This window comes from Papaver somniferum, unplaced genomic scaffold, assembly GCF_003573695.1.
Source record: "Papaver somniferum cultivar HN1 unplaced genomic scaffold, ASM357369v1 unplaced-scaffold_79, whole genome shotgun sequence".
In the NCBI taxonomy this organism is placed as follows: domain Eukaryota; kingdom Viridiplantae; phylum Streptophyta; class Magnoliopsida; order Ranunculales; family Papaveraceae; genus Papaver; species Papaver somniferum.
Window position 1 is genome coordinate 291749 of NW_020650859.1, and position 23097 is coordinate 314845.

The window sequence follows — 23097 nt, forward strand, 5'->3', positions numbered from 1 at the left end:
CATAAAAGTAGAACCGTCTTATGAAGTACCCTAAAAATATGACAACAATATGATTCATTTCAATAACAACAGAAATCCTTATCTCAAAACCAAAATAAAGCTAAATTTTCAGATAAAATTAGACCTTCATTTTCAACCTATATTATCAAGCTAGTTGTTATGCTTAGTAGAGTCATCTAGTCTAGGTCGTCAAAAATGGACCCATGCTATAATTGCTTTTGTAAAAGTTTAAACATATATCAAGATTATAGATTTGAGTTTTCTTTATATAAGGATTTAGGTACAATAAAGTGTTCGTATGTAAAAGTATTAGTCAAAAATCTATGTTGTGCTCCAATAAATATAGTTAATTTTGGCCAAAATCTCATCGAGACTACCGAAATTCCACTGAGATGCATGGTGAAAAAATATCAAACTCAAGCCTAAAAAAATGGTATTGTTTCTTTACACGTATAACAGTTTCACATATGTAAAGCGTGCGAAATACTTAGTATGGACGAGTATAAAATTTAAAAATAAAGACTATGAAATCTTACCATGGATGATAAAATTATCTCAATGTCTTGGTCCCAACCATGACTAGCTTCTAGTGTTAACGGATGGCCACAAAGAAAAGTTTAGCAACAGCAGAAAAGCTTCCCTTTGATAGGGATGAAATCAACATACTTGGAGGGCCGGAGGGATTAAACCAACCAAACATTGCTAATTTCTTATTTGACAAAATAGTCAAATACACACATTGATGAATTTTTTCCCCAAATAGATTTTCAACGTTGCTAATTTCTTATCTAATTTAAGATATTCTTTTTTGTTTTATCTCGATATCCTTCCCGGTAAACAAATATGCATTTGAAAGTGTTATTTCGGGATAAAATATGCATCGCCACCAAATGAATTTTCTGATGGATGCCGACAAATAGCTGGTGGAAAAACCAGGTCCGAAAATGCAAAATAGAGCACCGACACTAACACCGACACTCATGAATAATAATAGACCGTCAACCAAATAATTTGAAGAGAGGAGGGTATTTTTGAAAATAGAGAGAGTTGTTAGGGGTAATTTGAAGAGATGAGATCTGATTCGAAGTGAGCACCGACAAGTGACAGCTAGCTGTTTTTATTTTACAAGGAAGAACAAAGGAGGAAGAAGAAGGAAGGAAACTCCAATCTCCATCCATTCCAGCAGTCCAGTGCAGAGAGAAATGATTAGGAAATTGTAGACTCTCTTCTGTCTTGTAATCAGAAGAAGAAGAAGAAGTGAGTTATGGCGGCAAATGCGGGAATGATTGCTGGTTCTCATAACCGGAATGAGTTCGTTGTCATTCCAAATGAAGCCGGAGCCGGAGGAGATCATGTTTGTATTCTTACATTTATTATTATTATTATTATCTTCTTGTCATTTCCGATAGATCCCTGATTCTGTTGTTACTTGGTGATGATGATGGTTGAAATTGAGATATGAAATGAATCACTGACACTAGAATTTTACTTCCAACATATTATTATTATTATTATTATTATTATTATTCAATTCACTGCCAATTACAGGTTTTTGAATTTGATTTTGCATTACTAGGGCATTTTGCCCATATCTATAATTCAATTTTAGTTTACACACTTTCAATACGTTTACTGTCTGTGTTTTCAAGTTTGCTTCAGATTCCAATGATAATTCTATTTTCCTTAGGAATACTAGACTAGACTAGACTAGAAAGTGAAAAAGCCAACAATTTTGACTAGAGTCTCCCATTTCTGACTAAAACTTAATTCTCACTATCCTTCATTTATTCATCAACAAGTATTGCGCTGTCAAATCCATCTCGAGATCTACTACTTGTTAGCTTACCTGGCTCTAGTTTTTGTAAATCTTGATTTTTAGGCTTGTACAAACAGATTACCACTTTGTTTTTGAATAGTTTCTGCATCGTCTTATTGAATCTTTCATGTATGATGTTAACGCAGGAGAAGCCAATGAAGAGTGCTGGTCAAGTGTGTCAGATCTGCGGAGACACCGTCGGGGTTAACGACAAAGGTGATGTCTTTGTGGCTTGTAATGAGTGTGCATTCCCCGTTTGTCGGCCTTGTTATGAGTACGAGAGAAGAGAGGGGAATCGCTCTTGTCCCCAGTGCAAGACTAGATACAAGAGACTCAAAGGTTTGCTGCTATTTTGACTGCTCTGATATGATTAACTATTCGCTTAATGTTTCTTGTGCATATTTGCCATCCAAACTTTTGTTTAGGTTTTTTGTCATTATCCGCCTAATAAATAAACATGTCAGGGAGTCCAAGGGTTGAGGGAGATGATGAAGAGGATGATATCGATGACCTTGAGAATGAGTTCGCAAGGAGGCGGTGGCAACAAGAAGATGTTGACCTTTCTTCATCACATGAGTCACAACTCCCTATCCCACGTCTTACTAATGGTCGCCAGGTAACTCAAAGTTGACGCTTGTATACTTTTAGGAAAGGGCTTTGTTTACTGTCTCAGGTAGTATGTATCTAAAACAATTTTTTCTTGGCTCTTAGTGCACCTATACACAGGGTTTTGTTGTTCTCTTAGTTCCTACTTATATATGATCTTTTTCTACTTGCTTTTGTGCTTCTGCAATTACATTTTGGTTATACATGTTCGAGTCGGATTAGCATTATCATTTACATATCTGAATACAAATATTTCAGGTATCTGGAGAAATGCCTGCAACACCAGATAGCCAGTCAGTGCGAACCACACAATCAGGTCCCCTGGGAGGTGAAAAGCGTGTTCATTCTCTTCCTTATCTAGACCCAAGTAGACCAGGTAATGCTGAATGTTTTGTCTTCTATTGATATTTTTTGAACTAGTTCTGCTTAGAATCAGTAATAACAACAATTTTTATTCGTCATTTGTGCCATACCAGTTCCAGTGAGAATTGTGGACCCCTCAAAGGACTTGAATTCCTATGGACTTGGAAATGTTGATTGGAAAGAAAGAGTTGAGGGATGGAAACTCAAACAGGAGAAAAGTATGACGCAAATGACCAATAGATATCCCGACGGAAAGGGGGACATGGAAGGAACTGGTTCAAATGGAGAAGCTCTACCAATGTATAAGCACTTGCTTGTCCAAGATAATTTGAACTTTGCTTATTCTCATGGTGTCTCAATTCTCAAATATTTATTGCTTTGTTTGTGTTATCTACTGCAGGGCTGGTGATCCTCGTCAACCTATGAGCCGAATTGTGCCTATATCTTCTTCTCACTTGACACCTTACCGCATTGTCATCATACTTCGGCTTATTATCCTGGGTTTCTTCTTGCAATACCGTGTTTCCCACCCTGTTAACGAGGCTTATGGGCTATGGTTAACGTCAGTTATTTGTGAGATCTGGTTTGCCTTGTCTTGGCTTCTTGATCAATTTCCAAAATGGTATCCTATCAACCGTGAGACTTATCTTGACCGACTCGCTATAAGGTTTGCTACCTCCACATTTTCGTTCCTTAGTAGCTTATAGAGTATAGTTTGTAATGCCTTCTTGTAAACAGATTTGATCGACCAGGGGAGCCTTCACAGTTAGCTCCAGTAGATATCTTTGTCAGTACGGTGGATCCTCTCAAAGAGCCTCCTCTAGTGACAGCTAATACAGTGTTATCTATTCTTGCCGTGGATTATCCCGTTGACAAAATATCTTGCTACGTTTCGGATGATGGGTCTGCAATGTTGACCTTTGAATCCCTTTCCGAGACCTCAGAGTTTGCAAGAAAGTGGGTTCCTTTCTGCAAGAAGCACAATATTGAACCTAGGGCTCCTGAATTCTACTTTCAACAGAAGATAGATTATTTGAAGGACAAGATAGTACCTTCTTTTGTAAAAGAGAGGAGAGCAATGAAGGTAATCTAATTGACCTTAGGGTAAAACCAATCATTTCGTTTAGCTGGCGATTAACTACTAATACCAATACTAATATGAAGGAATGGTTTCTTTTTTCAGAGGGAATACGAGGAATTCAAGGTTAGGATAAACGCCCTAGTGGCGAAGGCACAGAAAATGCCAGAAGAAGGTTGGACGATGCAGGATGGAACTCCCTGGCCTGGAAATAACCCTAGGGATCATCCTGGCATGATCCAGGTATCATAACTCTTCTTTATACCCTGATATCAGTACATAAGTTATCTTCAGTTTGCATGTTTCTCCTTTATTCTTCATTGAGCATTTTCCTTTGCTATTTTCTTGGAAATTAGGTGTTCTTAGGACACAGTGGAGGGCTTGATACAGATGGAAACGAGCTACCTCGACTTGTGTATGTTTCTCGTGAAAAACGGCCAGGTTTCCAACATCACAAGAAAGCCGGTGCAATGAATGCTTTGGTTCGTGGTGCTTAAATCTTTTTTCATCATAGGTCTTGTAATCCTATTAATCATATTTATGCAGGATCACTGACATGTTTGTCTCTTTGTCTCCTGTTTAACAGATTCGAGTGTCAGCTGTTCTTACCAACGGTGCCTATCTTCTGAATGTCGATTGTGATCACTACTTCAATAACAGTCAAGCTGTAAGAGAGGCCATGTGTTTCATGATGGACCCTGCATATGGAAAGAGAACCTGTTATATCCAATTCCCACAGAGATTTGACGGCATTGATCTTCACGATCGATATGCCAATCGCAACATTGTCTTCTTTGATGTATGTATCTCATATTCTTCGTTTTTCAAGTCAAAAAGATCTATCCTTTTATGTGCATCAACGCTCATTGTTTTCATTCTGTGAAGATCAATTTGAAAGCGTTGGATGGCGTCCAAGGTCCAGTTTATGTGGGAACAGGATGTTGTTTTAACAGACAAGCTCTATATGGTTATGATCCAGTCCTGAGTGAAGCTGACTTGGAGCCTAATATTATTGTAAAGAGTTGCTGTGGATCAAGAAAGAAGGGGAGAAAAGCGAACAAGAAGTACAGTGATAAAAACCGAGGAATGAAACGAACTGAATCTAATGTTCCTATTTTCAACATGGAAGACATTGACGAAGGTGTGGAAGGTAAGCTTGTCAAAAACGCATGGATGTCTTCTTCCTTTGTAATTAGTATCTATCACAGCAGTTGACTCCTTCCAAATCATAGATAGGGTCCAGTCTCCAGCACCTGAATAATTTTCTGCCAGAGCCATGTCAAATTTTCGGAGGAATTTGTTCTATTCATGAATGCAGATTCTAACATATAAAATTGCTTTTTTTTTTTTTTTCCTTTATAAGCTCTTCATTTATGGGTTTGTTATTAAGCATTCTCTTTATCTGTCCCCTTGCTGTAAATGTATTTTTAGTATGAATCCTTATGGCAAAGCTAACATGTTTTCTTTGCTGTTACTTTGTTCAGGCTACGAAGAGGAAAAGTCACTAATTATGTCTCAGAAGAGGTTAGAGAAGCGATTTGGTCAATCCCCAGTTTTTATTTCATCTACATTCATGGAGCAAGGAGGGTTACCACAGTCAACCAATCCTGCATCTCTTCTGAAGGAAGCCATTCATGTCATTAGCTGTGGGTACGAGGATAAGTCCGAATGGGGTAAAGAGGTGAGCTCAAAAGGGCTATTCAAATGACATCTTTTCTGGGATTTGTATTTTTTGACAAACTTTAACTGGGCTTCTTTCTTTTCTGCAACCAGATTGGTTGGATTTATGGGTCTGTGACAGAAGATATTCTAACAGGATTCAAAATGCATGCTAGAGGATGGATATCTGTTTATTGCATGCCTCCTCGTCCTGCATTTAAAGGATCCGCTCCGATCAATCTTTCAGATCGTCTGAATCAAGTTCTTCGATGGGCCTTGGGTTCCGTTGAAATTCTTCTGAGTAGGCATTGCCCTATTTGGTATGGTTACAGTGGAAGATTGAGGGTGTTAGAAAGACTAGCATACATAAATACCATTGTTTACCCTCTCACCTCACTTCCTCTACTTGCATACTGTATACTGCCTGCCATTTGTCTTCTTACCGGGAAATTTATCATCCCCGAGGTCAGCTAAGTTTCATCATACCCACAGTTTATGCTTTGGTTTTATCATTTCCCAGTTTCCTCTACTGTTTACTTGGATGTGTATATTTATATGGACTTCAATTAAACTATGTGCAGATAAGCAACTACGCTGGTATCTGGTTTATTCTACTCTTTCTTTCCATTGCTGTAACTGGAATCCTGGAGCTTCGGTGGAGTGGGGTCGGGATTGATGACTGGTGGAGAAATGAGCAGTTTTGGGTCATTGGTGGCACATCTGCACATCTTTTTGCCGTCTTCCAAGGTCTGTTGAAGGTTCTTGGCGGTATTGATACCAACTTCACTGTCACGTCCAAGGCAACCGATGACGAAGGGGATTTTGCAGAGCTTTACCTTTTCAAATGGACTGCACTTCTCATCCCTCCAACTACTGTCCTCATTGTGAACATGGTGGGTATAGTTGCAGGTGTTTCGTACGCGATAAACAGCGGGTACCAATCATGGGGTCCACTCTTTGGAAAGCTGTTTTTCGCCATATGGGTCATTCTCCATCTGTATCCTTTCTTGAAAGGTTTGTTAGGTCGGCAGAATCGTACCCCAACCATTGTCATTGTCTGGTCAATTCTTCTGGCTTCCATCTTCTCGTTGCTGTGGGTTCGTATTGATCCTTTCACTTCTGCTGCCACGAAAGCTGCTGAAAGAGGTCAGCAGTGCGGCATCAACTGTTAAATTTCTTGAGGAATCCATTTTTTTGTCTCCCTGTTATATTTTTTCTACTCACCCTTGTGTAAATAATAAAGGTATGTCAAAATCTGCATGTCAGGGTTAAAGTAATTTATGGTACAAATGTTTTGTATCTGAGGGAGAAATGGGGTGAGGATAGTATCGTAGGAAGTCCTGTTTTTCTTTTTATTTCTTTGTTGTGTATTTCTCTACTCCTAGTCTGATGTGGAATCCTTTAGAATTTAGGTAGGGCATCCATTGGAGTAAGAGTTTAGTTTTGTTCTTCTTCTCGTGTTTATAGTTTGTATTTGTTAAAAGTGATTATTATAAACAAAGGAAATGGGTTAGATGATGGGACTATCAAAGGATACTCGATTATTTTAATAAATCTATAATTCAAATCTATTCAGTTAACTTAATACTCCCTCCGTCACCTAGTCCAAGTTTGCACAATTTTAGTCCAAGTTTGCACAATTTTTAAGACAAACAAGTGGAAAAAGTATTTTTAATCACTTTTTACAGTTATATCCTTATAGATAATAAATAGTGAATTTTTGAAATGATTTATTTTTCAAACTACATAACAGACGTTAAAAAATATTTTAAAACACCATATAGTGAATATAAACATGACTATTAAATTATGCATATTTCTTATAATCAATTAAAAGAATAATTTTAGAAATATCTCATTGTTTAGTGATATAGATCACTTAATAGTGGGACAAAATCTAAAAGTAAATATGTCACTTATTAGTGGGACGGAGGGAGTATGTAATTGAGAATCAATTTTTTTTTCCTTGAAAGTGTTTACATAGTGCTCTGTCTGTAGTTGCAGGAAATCCCACAACTACACCCCTATAAGAATCTAGACGATAATCTAAGAAATCATGATGGAAATCACATAATCATTCATTAAGATCTTGAAATTGGGTACAAGATAATAAGAAAATCCTAACTTGCTCTCCAAATAAACTCTCTCTCTTAAATTCCTTGTCCACCACTCTAAAAAGATCTCTCCCTTTACACGGTTGATGTACCCTTTATATAGGGTATTACATAGTGGATGACAACCGATGCATAATGGGATACAACTAATAAATCCCCTATTTTCGGAAATACTGTGCGCCATTATCGCACATTCACATAGATTATTCTCGCACACGCTCTTGACTTCGCACGGTTCTTCACACTTTACTCGTGACTGTGCTGACATCATTTGATACGTCATTTTAGTTTAATCATGAGCGATTCCCTTCGCTCATATTAGATCATCATTATATCACAGAGATAGTAAGTGATATTTCACTCCTACATTTTGCCTCTTCTCATGTCGTTCTTTCTTCAGAACGAGCGATGTGAGAATCTTTCAATCTGTAATGTCGTACATGTTTATCTTTTCATATTTCACTCAACCGATATACTTCCATAATTTCAGCCTTTATTTACACGTGTCGGTTTTATACCCTATTTTTAGCCGGTTATCCCTTTTACCTATTTATTAACTGAATTCTGAGGAGAGGAATTTTTTTTTTTCTCCTGAAAAGTTTCTTTTCTCTCTACTTCTGCGAGATTTTTTCATTTTTTCTGCTACTGTCTCTTCAGAAAATCTCAATTTTGATTTTGCTGCCATTTTGTTGCTGTTATTTCCACGAATTCCAACTCGAAGTTTGTTCATTCTATCGAAATTACTCTTATATTTTCTTCTATTCTTTTGATAATCCTGATTGTTATTAACTTAATTCTCATATTGTCTGCAGCAAAAGCTCTACTTCTGGTAACATGAAGATAACCGTCTCCAACGCTAAACCTTCTTCTAACATGAAGAACAAAGAATCTCAGAAAAGGAAGTCTTCGCATAACAAAGGAGTAAGAAATATCTTATTTTATTAAACAATATTGTTGCCTCTATTTCTTATCTGCACTGTTTTCGCAGGATTCCGATCGTGAGATTGATTGTGGAAAAGGGGCTAAACCCGAGAGACTTCGCAAGCCTTTAACATCTAATCTTAGTCTTTCCATTTCTGAGTTTGATTTCGTAGACAATACCCCTCATATTTCTTCCGAAACTCAAGTTCATACCAAAATTATTCTTACTATTCAAAATCCAACCTTCTCTGTTTCCCCGAATGTTTCTATCCCTCCTAAAGAAACTGTTTTTCCAGAAGAGAAAGTTGTTGATGATCAAGGAACAAAGATTATCTCCACTTCTTCTTATACAATCTTACCTGACATGAATCAAGTTCTTTCCACTTTCCCGAGTACTCCTCTTCTTGCGAACACCGCAATTTCAAAAGATAATAATGATATTCCTGCCTCCATGAATGTCACTATCCCTTCTTCTTCTACTTCTGTTCCATCTTCATCTGCGATTGCTTCCTTTTATTTAGACCCTCTCTCCCTTGACAAGAAAGTTTTGGAAACTGTAGAACTTGCTTCTCAAGCTTTATCTGATATTATCAATGTTGCCCATTAATCCATTACTGATCCCTTTAAACTTCGCATATGCTATGCTTTAAGAAAGTTGTTGTGTGAGTCTCCTCCCAACAAGGCCACTAGGGATGAGATCTTCTCTCAGATTGACACAAGCGTTCATATCGCTCTAGATGTCATAGTAAATATCTTTTACATATATTCTCTTAATTACAACACCGCATATACCTATCCTTACCTTTTTATTCTTCAGGAATCTCATCGTCGAATGATCTTATCCAAAGGATACTTTGAATCTAACTGCTCCAAGTTAGAACTTTCCCTTCAGAACACTTCTTTGGAAAAAGAAGTTAACAAGCTGAAAGGAGAACTCCAAGATGCAGTTCTGGATTTGGATGATATTCGCAACCAAAACCAAAACCTTAAAGGTATTTTTTTCCTTCCCCTATGTACCCCATTATGTATAATTTATTTAAAGAAAGCTTCTCCTCGCTTATCCCTATCTCTTTATCTTCTTCGTACATTTATTAAGAGTTAAAACAGTAAGCGCATTTCGGAGAGATTCAATTTTCAATTTCTGGCTGAAGATACTCGCGCGAATAATGAAAAGTTGCAGATCCAGATTGATCAACTAAATAACCAACACTCATATTCGCTTGACCATATCGACAATCTAACACATGAAAATGTCAACTTAATTCATCAAAATGAAACTCTGAGTAATCAAATCTCACACTTATCGAAATTATTGTATAGTTCTGATTTAAGACTTCAAACACTGTCAGAAGGAAATCAGAATCTTTCATTGGAGAAGCGTTCTTTTCTGAAGAAAAAAGCGATATTTTCGCGTCAATATTTAATCCTTCAAAAGGCTTGTTATGACCAAGAACAAGTTCTTCGCACACTGAAAATTCAGCATGAAGCATTGAATATTCAGAATGAAAAGATTATTCAAAGCAAGATAAACTTGAAAGTGAAGGTGAATCAACTCCAACGATAATATAATCAGTTAAAAGAATCTCATGATTCCCTTAAGAAAAAGAACAACTCTCTTTTTGTTGATGAGAAGAATATCTGATCCCGTCTCAATGGTTTAGTTGGTGATGATTTTGATAGAGTTATGAAGAAGATGAAGAACAATAATTTCGCTTTAGTTGAATTTCTCCTCTCGCAGAAGGAAGGTAGTCACCTAGGGTTGTCTGCCTTAGTTTATTTGTCTCTTTTATTTGCCTTTTGAATATCTTCACCGCGAACCTAATGCTGACTTTTTTTTTTTTTAGAAACCGAGAAGTCGTATCAGTCTACTATTTCCCAACTGAGATCTGATTTGACCAAAGTTCGCAAAGATCGTGCAAATCTGGAAATCACACGTACAAACCTTGAGATTTCGCTTACTGCTTCTCGGGATCGAGCACGAAGGTGATTTTCGTATCTCTAAGATTTCATGGATATTAACACCAGAAATGTTGAAATGTTGAAAGGAATGTTGAAAGGCCTAGACAAATAAAGCTCTGATGTTGAATGGTGAGGAAACCCTCGCTTTCTATTGGCCGAAATAGACTTTTTTTGAGTTTTGTGAAACGAGCGTTTTGGTGAGAACACTTGGCAACGTATGATTGGTTTAAAGAGAATAAGAAAAATAATAAAAAAAGAAACCAAATTCAATTTGGAATTCGCGAGGATCGGAAACATATGATTGGTTTAAAAAGAATAGGAAAAGATAAAAAAAGAAAACCAAATTCAATTTGGAATTCGCGAGGACACTTGGTGGCGTAGGATTGGTTTAAAAATTACAAACTTAAACGGAAACCTAACCTACCGTGTTTGGAATTTTATGGAAGTCCAAATTCAATTTGGAAATCGTGTAACTACCGTATAAGGACTCTTTTTTCCAAATTAATATGTAAAGAGAAAAAAATCCACAAATTTTGTGCGAAAATAAAAATTAACAAAAAAATAAATAATAAATAAATATAATACACATATTCTCCACATATTTAATGTGTTTTTTCGCCACACCAAATCAAAAATACATCGCCACCGTGCATGGCAAACCCCGCGCACACCAAATCAGAAATGCATTTCCATGGGACGGGCGAAATCCTGCGCACACCAAATCAAAAATGCATCTCCAAGGGATGAGGAGAAGCCCCGCGCACACCAAATCAAAAATGCATCTCCACGGGACGGGGAAAAGCCCCGCGCACACCAAATCAAAAATGCTTCCATACGGAGTAGGACGAAGCCCCGCGCACATCAAATCAAAAATGCATCTTCACGGGATGGGACGAAGCCTCGCACATACCAAATCAAAAATGCATCTCCACTTGGACGGACTCAAATAAAAAAAATAAAATGTCGGGTTCGTTGCATGGACACAAGTATTGTTAATCTTGAGAACCTACCTTCCTCTTTAAAAGGTACCGATGACATTAGTCAAACTTATAACACGAAAAGAGGAAGTCATGATGCTCGACTAGCATTTTTGTTGGGAGATGAAAATTGCTTTGAATTTTGTGGATCACGTTTCAAAGCAAACTTGCAGTCTTCAAGTCAAGCTAACTCTAGCCTAGTCAAAAATAAAAAATCAATTTGACTCTGATAATCACATGTCTCATGCATGGGGCTAGATTCATTAATTTTTTACTTTTAGGATTGAACCTGACTTGTCAAAATATGGATTGGATTAGTTGAATAATCAGCCGACTACTTAGAAAAACTTTTCAATGAATTTGCTATCTAAAAGACTGGACTAATAATGGTGACTGATATCTGAGACCCTTATTCGTTGAACCTTCTTTGAAATTTCAAAGAGCATACCATTTCTTGTATTTGTAAAACATCGATCAAACAAAAAAAAGAAAAACAACCCAGATCCTAGATTCAGAAGAGAGATGGAAGATAGTATGTGTAACAGGTGGAGCTGGATACTTGGCATCGTGCCTCATCATGAGATTACTCTTGTCAACAGACTAGACCCAAGTTGGATTAGTCTTTCATCACATGTTCACACGAATTTCAAATCTTATCTCTAAAAGAAAATTCCACAAACAACATCGGCTGGGACACGCACTAAGATTTTCCAAGTCAAGCTCTAGTCGTCGTGAAGGAAAATTCAAACTGATTTGAGATATTTGAACAAGCTGGAGTTCTTACGATTAAAATACAGTCTGTATAAACCAAAGCCATTCTGCACATTCATTGATCCAGCAAACACTTGAGTTAGAGTTAGCTATGAATTCCTTGAGTAAAAGTAATATAATAACTGCACTCTTTCTACATTCCTTGCTCTTTTTATTAATTAACATCCCATTAGCTTGTCATGGATGCCATGAACAGGAAAGAAGAGCACTCCTTGATTTCAAATTCTCATTGGAGGACCCTGCGAATCGTTTATCTTCATGGCTAGATGACAACAAATATAGAAACTGTTGTGATTGGCACGGAGTGGGATGTTCCAGTGATTCTTCTCATGTTATCTCCATAAACCTCCGTAACACAGTCCTTGAAACTTTCTACAATGAGTATCCCATTGATGAATATCACAACGATATGCCACCACAGCCAAATACTGCATTGCGAGGTAAATTCTCTTCCTCGTTTGTCAACATTAGTCATCTCGAGTATGTTGATCTTGCCTTCAACAATTTTGAGCAATCGGAAATCCTCTTTCTATTTTCTGCTCTCACCAAACTCGTGCATCTTGATCTCTCCCACTCTAACTTCTTTGCTCCAGCTTCGACATCATTAACCAACTTATCGTCCTTAAGATACCTCGACTTATCTTGTGGTTCTATATTTAGATCAATATACTTTGTAGGTACTGGTTCTTGCTTAGAATTGTCATCTTTAAAATGGTTAAGAGGGTTGGTAAACCTAAAGGTCTTAAGATTGAGAGGCATTAATTTATATGACGCTGCGTCTTCAGAAAAGAATTTTGCTGAGTCAATTTCCTATCTTTCTAATCTTAGGAATCTTGATCTCAGATATTGTAATCTACCAAGCACAGATTTTCCCACCCATGAGTTTTACAATCTTTCTCGTCTATCTTCTCTCAGGTTGACTGGCAATTCTGATCTAAAATTCCACATACCAGTACAGCTACTCAATTTAACTTCACTTTCTATTCTTGAATTATCTGGTTGTGATTTACAAGGTTCAGTTCCATATCTTCCTCAACTGACACAGCTTGATGTGAGTCATAATTATGATCTTCGTCCTGATCTAACTAGAATGTTTCAACAAAAATGGCCTAAACTTCAAAGACTTTCTATATCAGATACTAATGCAATTGGATCAATCCCGGACTCAATTTCCAATGCGCCATTATTGGTCAGCCTTGATGCTTCGGATTGTCGGTTTGAAGGGTCTTTACCTTCTTCAATCTACAATCTTTCCCAACTGCGATCTCTGGACCTCTCTGAAAACTCAATAACAGGTTCTATCCATTCCTCAATATCCAATATAACATTCTTAAGCACGCTCGGCTTGTCTGGAAATAAGCTCCAAGGTTCCATTCCAGAATCAATATCTAATCTAAAATTCTTAAGGACGCTTGACTTGTCTGGAAATAATCTCCAAGGTTCCATTCCAGAATCAATATCTAATCTGAAAAAGTTACGCTTGTCTAGAAATAATCTCCATGGTTCCATACCCAAATCAATCTGTAAATCGAGTAATCTAATGTATTTGGACTTGTCTCGTAATGACTTAACAGGAGTTATTCCAACTTGTTTCTCCAAACTCAATTTCAGTACATTTGATCTGTCAAAAAACAAACTTCATGGTAGACTGCCTCTTCCACCGCAATCTCTTTATACCGATTTATTTTCATCCTTCGATGTATCATATAATAAAATCACTGGTGAAATCTCAACAGATTATGGAACACGACTTTCTAGTTTTACTTCCATCAATCTAGCTGGCAATGAACTTTCAAGTTCGATCCCGTTTTCGATATGTTCAAGAGATTCAGAGTCTAATCCTGAATATATAAACCTTTCAAACAACAAACTTTTCGGGGTCATACCTACTAGTATAGGGTACTCGCGGAATCTTGTATCTCTAAACCTCGCCAACAATAACCTCACGGGAAATGTTCCAAATGAGATTCAACTTCTAAAATCATTGTTATTTCTTCAACTAAATGACAACAGTCTGGATGGTACTCCTCTTAACCTCATCAGTAAGCTTCAAGAATTGCAAGTTCTCAACTTAGCAAATAACCACTTCGAAGGCAGTATACCCAGTGCATTTGGTTCGGCTATCGGATTGAGCATTCTTTCCTTAAGGTCAAATAAGTTCAATGGGTCAATCCCTGAAGAGTTCACTCGTTTGAAAAAACTCCAAATATTAGACTTATCAGGGAATAATCTAAACGGTTTAATTCCTAGGAAAATAGGAAACTTAATGATGCTAAGAAGCAGACCTAATGATGAATCTTTGGTTACTAGTACAACTTTGCTAGGCAGTTCAATTGACGTGCAATTGCAGATGGTGATCAAAGGGATCAAGTTACAGTTTCGTAAACTGTATGCATATAGTTCTGGGATTGATCTATCGTGTAACAATCTTGAAGGCAATATCCCAGAAGATATTGTTCTACTGAAAGGGCTTTCCACACTTAATTTATCACACAATCACTTATCCAGCGTTATACCACAAAGTATTGGAAGCATGAATGGTTTAGAATCCTTGGATCTCAGTTTCAACAAATTAACCGGACTTATCCCATACTCTTTAGCATCAATAAGTTCTCTTGGGAAATTGAACCTATCTTACAATAACTTGAGTGGTAAGATCCCAAGAGACCCACACTTTGATACATTGAGTGGAGAAGGTTCAGCATATCTCAACAACAGTTTGTTGTGTGGCTTCTACACAAATAATACTTGCGAGGCTGATCAGAGAACTGACGCTACTGATAGTGATTCTACAAATGAAGATGATAAAGATGATGCAAAAGATAAGTTGTTGTTGTATGCTATAGTTGCCTTGGGGTTTGCAGTTGGATTTTGGGGTCTATTCTTTGTTTTGCTTCTCAAGAAACAGAAATGGTGGTTCTCGTATTGGAGATTAGTAGATGTGGTTGCAGTGGGGGTCGCTAATTGTACGTGGAAAAATTAGATATCGTCGTGTGCTAAAATGTTAATAAATGATACTAAATCTATATCTTTCTTTTACTGTAATTTCTGCCATGACAAATATTGTGCAGTTGAGCTTAAATCCAAACACCAGATAATTAAGCAAGCACGACATTCTCATTTTTTGACTGCAAGGATACCGAGTTCATGATTCCGCTTGAGATTGTTAACAACAAGTTTAGCACCAAGAATTCTCTTCCTTTGAGTGAACTTTTGGTCAGGGCAAACAGGTTTGATTCTGTTTCGTTGCACCGTGTATTAAACGGTTTATGTAGCTATGTTCTTAATTTTTGTCATCTCCAGCCACTGGAGAAGAGGATACTGTTTGAAACCTGGCCTTATTTTTTTTTTTTTTTTAACTTGAGGATATTGATTCTGTTCATATTCATGCACTAGAAAGTGATTTTGTACATTTGTTCTTGTACTGCGTGGAAATATATGGCTCTTGGCAAAGTCCCTTTTACGTTAAATAGTGCCTTAAATCAGTACTTTTGTCATCGACTCATCTATGTTAATATCAATCTAATCATACGATTTGGATAACTATAACTATTATCATCAAACATCAGTTTCCTTTTATTGGGTGTTTTAAACTACTACTTAACCTCCTTTGATGATGATTAAACTTCTAGTAGAAATAAAATCAAAACTAAAACCCTTCATGATCCATGTTTTGGATAATGAACTTTTGGGTTGTAAGTGCGGCATGAGAATTGTTGGAGTATAATACCGCACACCTATTAGACATGCGAAATAACGACCATCAGGACAGAGCGAAGACAACCGCATACAGTTATCCAGAATGACGCAACAGATGACGTCAGTTTAGTCACGAGGAAAGTGTGAAGAGTCATACGATGTTGTAGAGAACGTGCGAAAAGAGTCATTGTAAGCGTGCGTCAATGATGCACGCCAGATCCGAAAATAAGGGCTTTATTAGCTGTCATCCACCATGTAAATCCCTATATAAGGAACAAGGGACCTTGTATTGGGAGGGATCTTTTTGGAGAATTTAGAAAAAAGAATTTTGGAGAGAGAAAGTTTGTTTGTTCTCTAAGTTAACGATTTCTTGTTATTTTGTATTCAAATTAAAGATCCAATAGATGTTCTCATGAAGGCTGTGGTTGTAGGATTTCCTGCAGCTACATTTTGGTGCTAGAAATCATCTTGGAACGATATACCCTGTTGGTGGAATTTCTTGAAAACAAATTGGAAGATCTTTATAATCTTGGAAAATTTTGGAGGATTAAGTGATCAACCTTTATTGTTTCAGAAAAACTATCCGAAATCCAAAGTCATTTCCAGTAGCAAGTACCAGGTCGACTAGAGAAAAATCTCCTATGAGTTGAACATGAGTTTTACGCAGGCCTGTCCGAGCCTCACACAACTTGTTTCAGAAAAACTGTCATCGTTGGTAAATTGTTACAGACAGAAAAGATGGTGAGAAAAGCAATTGGATTAGAACAAGCAGTAGCATTTAGAAGGAGTAAGAGAATCATTGGTAGAAGGAGTGAAATCGCAGAATCATCAAGGATGGGAGAAAGAAACAACAGAGGAAATCAAGTCCACACTCAAATTCAAAATGAACCAATACAAAATAGAATTATCGATTACGATAGAGTAAGTGTTCATACTTCACAAACAGACTCGACAGAAGAAGAAGGAGAACGAAGGACTGTAAACGAAGGAAATGAAGAGTACATGATGATTGAGGAACTTCTACAGAGACTGGTTGTGGAAAGAAGGAGAGAAGACGAAGAACGTGCGCATCTAACACGACAGAATAATGAGTTAAGAGAAGAGAATCTAAGATTACAAGAGTAAAGATCAAGAAGCACCACACATTCAAGGTCAAGGTCGAGTAGAAGAGATATTAGACAAGAACCACCTTTGGACAACGTTGTTGAGAACTTTCAGATCAATGAAGATTTATAGGATCCACACGGTGAACATCGCATGTAAGGACAACTGATTGATGATCGATATGTGCAACATGGCGAAGATTACCATATACAAGAGGGTGATAGAGATAATAGACATGAAAAACAAGGCAAGCGGTATCACGCTCTTCATGACCAAGATGATGTGAATGACTTAGAACAAGGAAGGATGATATTACAAGAAAGAGAAAAGCTACAAAATCATTACGAGCGCGAAGATGAAGCTGGGGGATACAACGACGCACAAACCAACTTGAGGCGCAAAAGGGAAAGACAGAGAAGAATAAAAGAAGTTGAAGAACGAGAATTACAAGAGGTTTTGCATCAGAACAATCATGATAATCAAGTGAAAAGACGCGAACGTTATCGCACGCTCCATAACCAGGATGAGGAAGTTGGTAGAGAACAAAAAAACATTATACCACAAGGAATAGAAATAACAAGAATTCTACAAGATCGCACAGAGGAAGATGAAAGGTATAATGACGCACAGACGCACGCAAGAGATGAAATAGACAGGCGTGGGAGAAGGAGAGATGAAGACGAAGAACAAGAACTACAAAAGGTAATACGACAGAACAGACGTGAGAATAGGGAAAGACAAGCAAGGTTGAAAAGGTCAATGCAATAAAACCCAGAGATAAATAGAAAATATTAAGAGAGTTAAAAGAGGTAAGAGAAATTATGACCAACAGAAAAGAATGAGGAATGCGTTAATTGGATGAGGCCATTGAAGAAGCAGGAAAAAAACCATTTTCAAGACAAATACAGATGATGGGAATACCTCCTGAATAAAATTTACCTGTGTTCACTAATATTTTTGATGGGACGACCTGTGTGGTACAACACATAGAAGCTTATGTGAGATCTTTATTATAGTGGGAAGATCATAATGCGGTTCTATGCAAGTATTTCCCATCTAACTTATCAGGCTAAGCTCTGAAGTGGTTTGAGGGATTACCCCCAGGAACGATAAGATCATTCAACCATCTACAGTAAATATTTTTAGGAGCGTATATCAGTAATAATGTATTACGCCCAGGAATAGATGAGGTATTTGGTGTGTGAAGAAGAACAAATGAGAGCTTGCGAAGCTTAATGAGGCAATGGAGGACCATGTGTACTAACATGGATGGTCGAGTAGATGAGAGAAACTTCATACCAGCATTCATCAATGTACTTTTTGCAACAGACTTGCTATACACATAAATATCCAGAATCAAAAATACCATATCAACTGTAGAGTTACGCGAGTATCAGGAGGAGTACATCGCTCTTGAAGAGAAACAGAATGAAATGGAATCTTATCTTGTCGTGAGTACAAGTAAAAAAGCTGGGAATGCTAGTCTTCTCCCAAAAATAACAAACATTGTTGCAAGCACGTCTCAAGGAAGACAGGAAAAGGTGATGGTTGAAGATCAACAGAAACTAGTGGCAATGGGTAGTCAGGATCAAGAAGATTTTGAAAGAGAAAGACAGTTTAATAATCATGGAGGAAATAATAAGATTCAAAGACTCGATAACCAGTCAGAAGGATATGGAGGCCAAAAGAAATATTATAATCAAGGTCAAGGAAATAATAAAATAGTATGGGAGCACATCAAAATGCCGCATCTAAATACTGCAATAGACCAAATCTGGGAAGAAATAATTCTGATGGAAGAGATACCAACACCACCAAATATGGGAAATGAGTACCCACTAGGAAGGATAAATGGACAATTTTGTGCTTACCATCGCTTCCACGGACGCACAACAAATAACTGTAGAAATGTGAAGAAAATCATATTAAGAATGATTGATCAGGAGAAGTTAAATCATTTTCTGGTTCAGCAGCCACATAATTTACCACCTCCACTACCACCAGCATGTCATTCACCAGATGCGGAGAAATGAATGAATACATATTTGATTGAAGTAGGAGAAAAGGCAAAAAATCTATATTGTAATTCCATAATACATTCATTCAAGAGTATAGAGGATCTCCATGATAACGTCTTGAGCCGAGTTTTCGCAAGAGACAGTGATGGAAGAGAAATATTGAATCTTGAAAAGATATCACCCTTGAAGGAATGGAAAAAAAAACTTATTTCTTTTACCGAAAAAGAAGTACCAGGAGGAGGAAAACTGTACGATAACCCACTACTGGTTATGCTATAAATCAATCCAAAGGAAAAAGATGATGAAGCAGAAGAGGATAATGCGGATACATGGGCTATCAATAGGATATTGATTGATCTTGGTAGTTCATTCGATATTTTATTTTATCATACATAAAAAACTATGGGCGGTAGAGATGAAGAACTTATTCCATCAACGTATAAGATTTACGGTTTCAACGGAACAACTATCAAGCCAAAATGAGATCACAATGCAAATTCCCCTAAAGAGCATATCATCTGAAATTGTATTCTGCTTTGTCGACGTATAATCTCCCTATAATGCTTTGATCGGAAGACCATGGTTACATGGTATTCTAGGAGTTGCGTCAACTTTCCATCAATGCATTAAGTTCCCGCTTCCTCAAGGTATTGGAGTAATAAGAGGATACCTAATTGAAATAAAAACCTGCCATGAGATTGATGCTGATAAATGTGAAGAACGCGCAAGCAAGAGAAGGAATTGGAAACAACAGATACGAGAAAATTAGCGAAGTGAAAGATTAATGGTTGATGTTGTCAATAAGGAAAGTGAAATAAGAAAGACTCCCACAAAGGCGATAACAACCGCACAAGAGCACATGCGAGAATTCCATGAAGGAGATCTAATATTGAGCCAGAAACCGCGCTATCAGAAAGGTGGTAAAGGAAAAGTGGAGAACATATGTGAAGGACCATACAGAATCCTAAAGGTAGTTGGAGATGGAAAGTATGAGTTGACATAAGAGAAGAATGGAGCGTCATCTAACGAGCTATGGAATCAAATGTATCTGAAAAGATATGGTCTGTGCGGAAGTCCTGGCACACCAGGAGAAATAGAACTTCTGTGAATCCATGTATTGGATAACATAAGCGAACTTAAGGAAGCACAGAAGGAGAAAGAAACAACCAAGAAATCTCAGATATAAAATTTTCTAGAAGACAATGTCAATGATTGCGAATAAGGAAAGAAAATAGCAGAATTGTATTAATCATACATATGAATGTGATAAACATCTTTTCATTATGATGATATTACACCAGAAAAAGGCAAAAATAAGACCTTATAATAAGACCTTAATAGAAGGCAACAGAAGTAAAGACTCTAATTAGGGAGGCTAGGTATCCAATTGTGGCGCGCACCCTAGTTCGCATACAACAAGAGGAAATAATAAGACCTAACATGCGTTACAATTGCGAAAATATAGTTAACATGCCTCAAGCGAAAGCTACATCGACCCTCGAGCTTGATTCATGGAGATATGGGGTGCAATAAAAGCCAATTCAGGAAAGATGCCTAATTCGAAAGATTAAGGTGATAAGATCTCTCCTAAGAAGTGCAGAAACTCGATCAAGGTTCCGAGGTACACGGTTGAGTCAAGAGTGCCTGGGGCATCTGGAGCGTACCTGGCCGCTCTTGACAAGTCTTCACTATGATTCACTCGGTCCGAATAAACCCCACTTAGGGTGCGGTTTTGTAACCATAAGCCATATCGGCAGAGGGATAAGAGGTCACGAAAACAACTGGTTGTTGCATCACTCGATGGGAGGAGCCCACCCTAACCCGGTAGGGGTAAGCCTCCTTGAATGGGAAATCAGGGGGAATGTAAGGACGACACCCTCCATTAGCGAGCTGAATTGTGTCAAAAGACGCAAATATCATGAGGCTTTTTACTCACGGGAGTATTAAGGATTATCGTATTTGCACGACAATAAAACCTGCAGAGGAAATAATACAAGATGATGATAAGGCGAGATCAATAGGTCGTTGCACGAAAGTGTAAAATAGGATCTCGCCGCACATAAACAAAATGATATACAAGGCAAAATAAGACCTTTAATTAGGAAGGCAAAATAGGACCTCATGAGAAAAACCTCACAACATTAATAATCATTATTTTGCAGGTTATACCAATGAGAGAGCAACTAATCTTATGAATATGAAATCACATATGGAAAGGATATTTCTCACAAGAAGAAATCAACAAATGCTTAGATATGAGGCATTAAAATAGAACGTCGCTGAGGCAACAAAATAAGATGTATTATGATGAGGCAATACAAGGTAATTGAAACAAACAAACACATCTTAGATCACCGCACCAGTTAAATACACACAAACATGATAACAAGTAATATTTTATGATCCAACATTTTCTTAGTTAACTCATCTGGTAGCAACTAACAGAGGAAAGTATGGGAATGCAAGCATATAAAAGGGTGTTATTCGCCCCTATATGATAGACATATGCACAGGTTATTTGTCGTCATAAGTAAATATTATTATACATGTTATTATCATCAATTTATTGTTGGAAAGAACGATTTATTTTTTATAGATGCATGTATATCACAAGAGGAATTTACATTAAGAGATCATGAATACTTAAAGAATTTGCATTGAAGGAGAAATTTAAAAAATTAGAAAATATCCGATGTACAAAGAATGGACAAAGGATTTACAATCACAACAAGATAGAAAGGAATTGCAAGAACAAAGATCTACTTGTCGCCTATGTCATCTTCATCAGTTCCGAAACCATTATCTTCTTCATCATTTTCCTCATAGTCTGTGTATTATCCTTCGCTATCAGAGATACCAGAGCATTCTTCGTTGGGAGGAACACGACAAGACTATAATGAGAAAGAGGAACGTCATTATCAGCACAAACTTTCTTAACATCCGCATCACGAACGCGAATAACATCCTTGCTATTATTGGAAACAGTGAGAACCAATTTCCTCTTAATCCTGCGATATTTGGAATCTCGAGCGGTAAGCTTCGCCTCAAGACCCTCATGTGCCGCAAGCTTCGCTTACAGATCCTTAATTTGTTCACGAAATTCCTTCTCAGCCTCTGCGAAGTAAGATCAGAAGGTTAATGTCATGTAAGAATATTTTTCGAGAAATGACAAATAACAAAGTATAATAAAAAAACCTTCTTTATTAGAAATAATGTCCTTAACCTAGGCAGTATGATCCGATTCAAGGCTAATATTTACAACTAAAGCATTCCTGGAATTATCTAAGACCCTAGCAGCCCATTCAAATTCAGTATCACTCTCTATAAGAAGTCGGGAACGGATCAAATTCCCTCGCTCAACAAGTGCGTCTTTTTCGCCTAAAGCTTGATCCCGCTCTATTTGAACTTCAAGGATGATTTCTTGAAATTTCTTCAAAGCCTTAGCACCATTGAGAGCAACCTGATCCTTTTCATTAATAAAGGTGTTAATCCTTGTTTCTAAAACCTTAATCCTTTCCTTAGATTTCAAGAAGCGACGTTTAAAGCCATTACTTGTAGACAAAGCACTCCTTTGATCATTCCTAAGAAGTTGGAACTTCGCCTTGAGCTATTCCAAGGAAATGGTTTTTATTTGGTCATCAGCAAGGTTATTTAGGGAAGCATTAAGATGCTCAAGGAGAGTGTTATTATCGACATGATGATGAAAGGAGCGAAATAAATAAGATTCCTCATCAGTAAGGCTATAAATCTCCGTAAGAAAATATAATTAATGGGGGACGAAAGATATGAATAAACAGATTGGCAGAAGAAATTAAAATTACGCACCAACTAGCTGATCGTTTCTCTTGTGACAATTGGATATTTCGTTCTTATAAGAAGAAATGTCAATTTCTAATTGATTATTCTTCTTGCGAAGATCAGATGCATCATCCTCATGAGTGGAAATTTGGGCCTTGAGTTTAATATTTTCAGCTTAAAGTCTTCGAAGTCTCCTTTGATAGTCAGATGAAAC

General features: G+C 37.2%; 2 protein-coding genes across 2 annotated transcripts; both read left to right on the forward strand.

Moving 5' to 3' along the window:
• The first annotated feature begins 1133 nt into the window (after positions 1–1133).
• LOC113344706 (cellulose synthase A catalytic subunit 1 [UDP-forming]-like) lies at positions 1134–7101 on the forward strand. Its single transcript, XM_026588634.1, has 14 exons — positions 1134–1354; positions 1963–2155; positions 2281–2432; positions 2681–2798; positions 2899–3085; positions 3186–3452; positions 3524–3869; positions 3969–4106; positions 4220–4345; positions 4450–4662; positions 4749–5013; positions 5348–5544; positions 5637–5987; positions 6104–7101. The coding sequence occupies exons 1-14, from the start codon at positions 1265–1267 to the stop codon at positions 6692–6694; spliced, it is 3234 nt and encodes a 1077-aa protein (XP_026444419.1). The 5' UTR covers positions 1134–1264; the 3' UTR covers positions 6695–7101.
• A 5254-nt stretch (positions 7102–12355) lies between these two features.
• On the forward strand, positions 12356–15247 carry LOC113344569 (probable LRR receptor-like serine/threonine-protein kinase At4g36180). Its single transcript, XM_026588519.1, has one exon. The coding sequence runs from the start codon at positions 12356–12358 to the stop codon at positions 15245–15247; it is 2892 nt and encodes a 963-aa protein (XP_026444304.1).
• The last annotated feature ends 7850 nt before the right edge of the window (positions 15248–23097 follow it).

What these genes read in the sequence shown, in the direction of transcription:
- LOC113344706 (XM_026588634.1), top strand. Translation starts at nt 1,265, where the DNA reads ATGGCGGCAAATGCGGGAATGATTGCTGGTTCTCATAACCGGAATGAG. An exon ending in CCGGAGCCGGAGGAGATCAT is followed by an intron (nt 1,355 to 1,962) that starts GTTTGTATTCTT and finishes ATGTTAACGCAG; the next exon opens with GAGAAGCCAATGAAGAGTGC. An exon ending in GCAACATTGTCTTCTTTGAT is followed by an intron (nt 4,663 to 4,748) that starts GTATGTATCTCA and finishes CATTCTGTGAAG; the next exon opens with ATCAATTTGAAAGCGTTGGA.
- LOC113344569 (XM_026588519.1), top strand. Translation starts at nt 12,356, where the DNA reads ATGAATTCCTTGAGTAAAAGTAATATAATAACTGCACTCTTTCTACAT.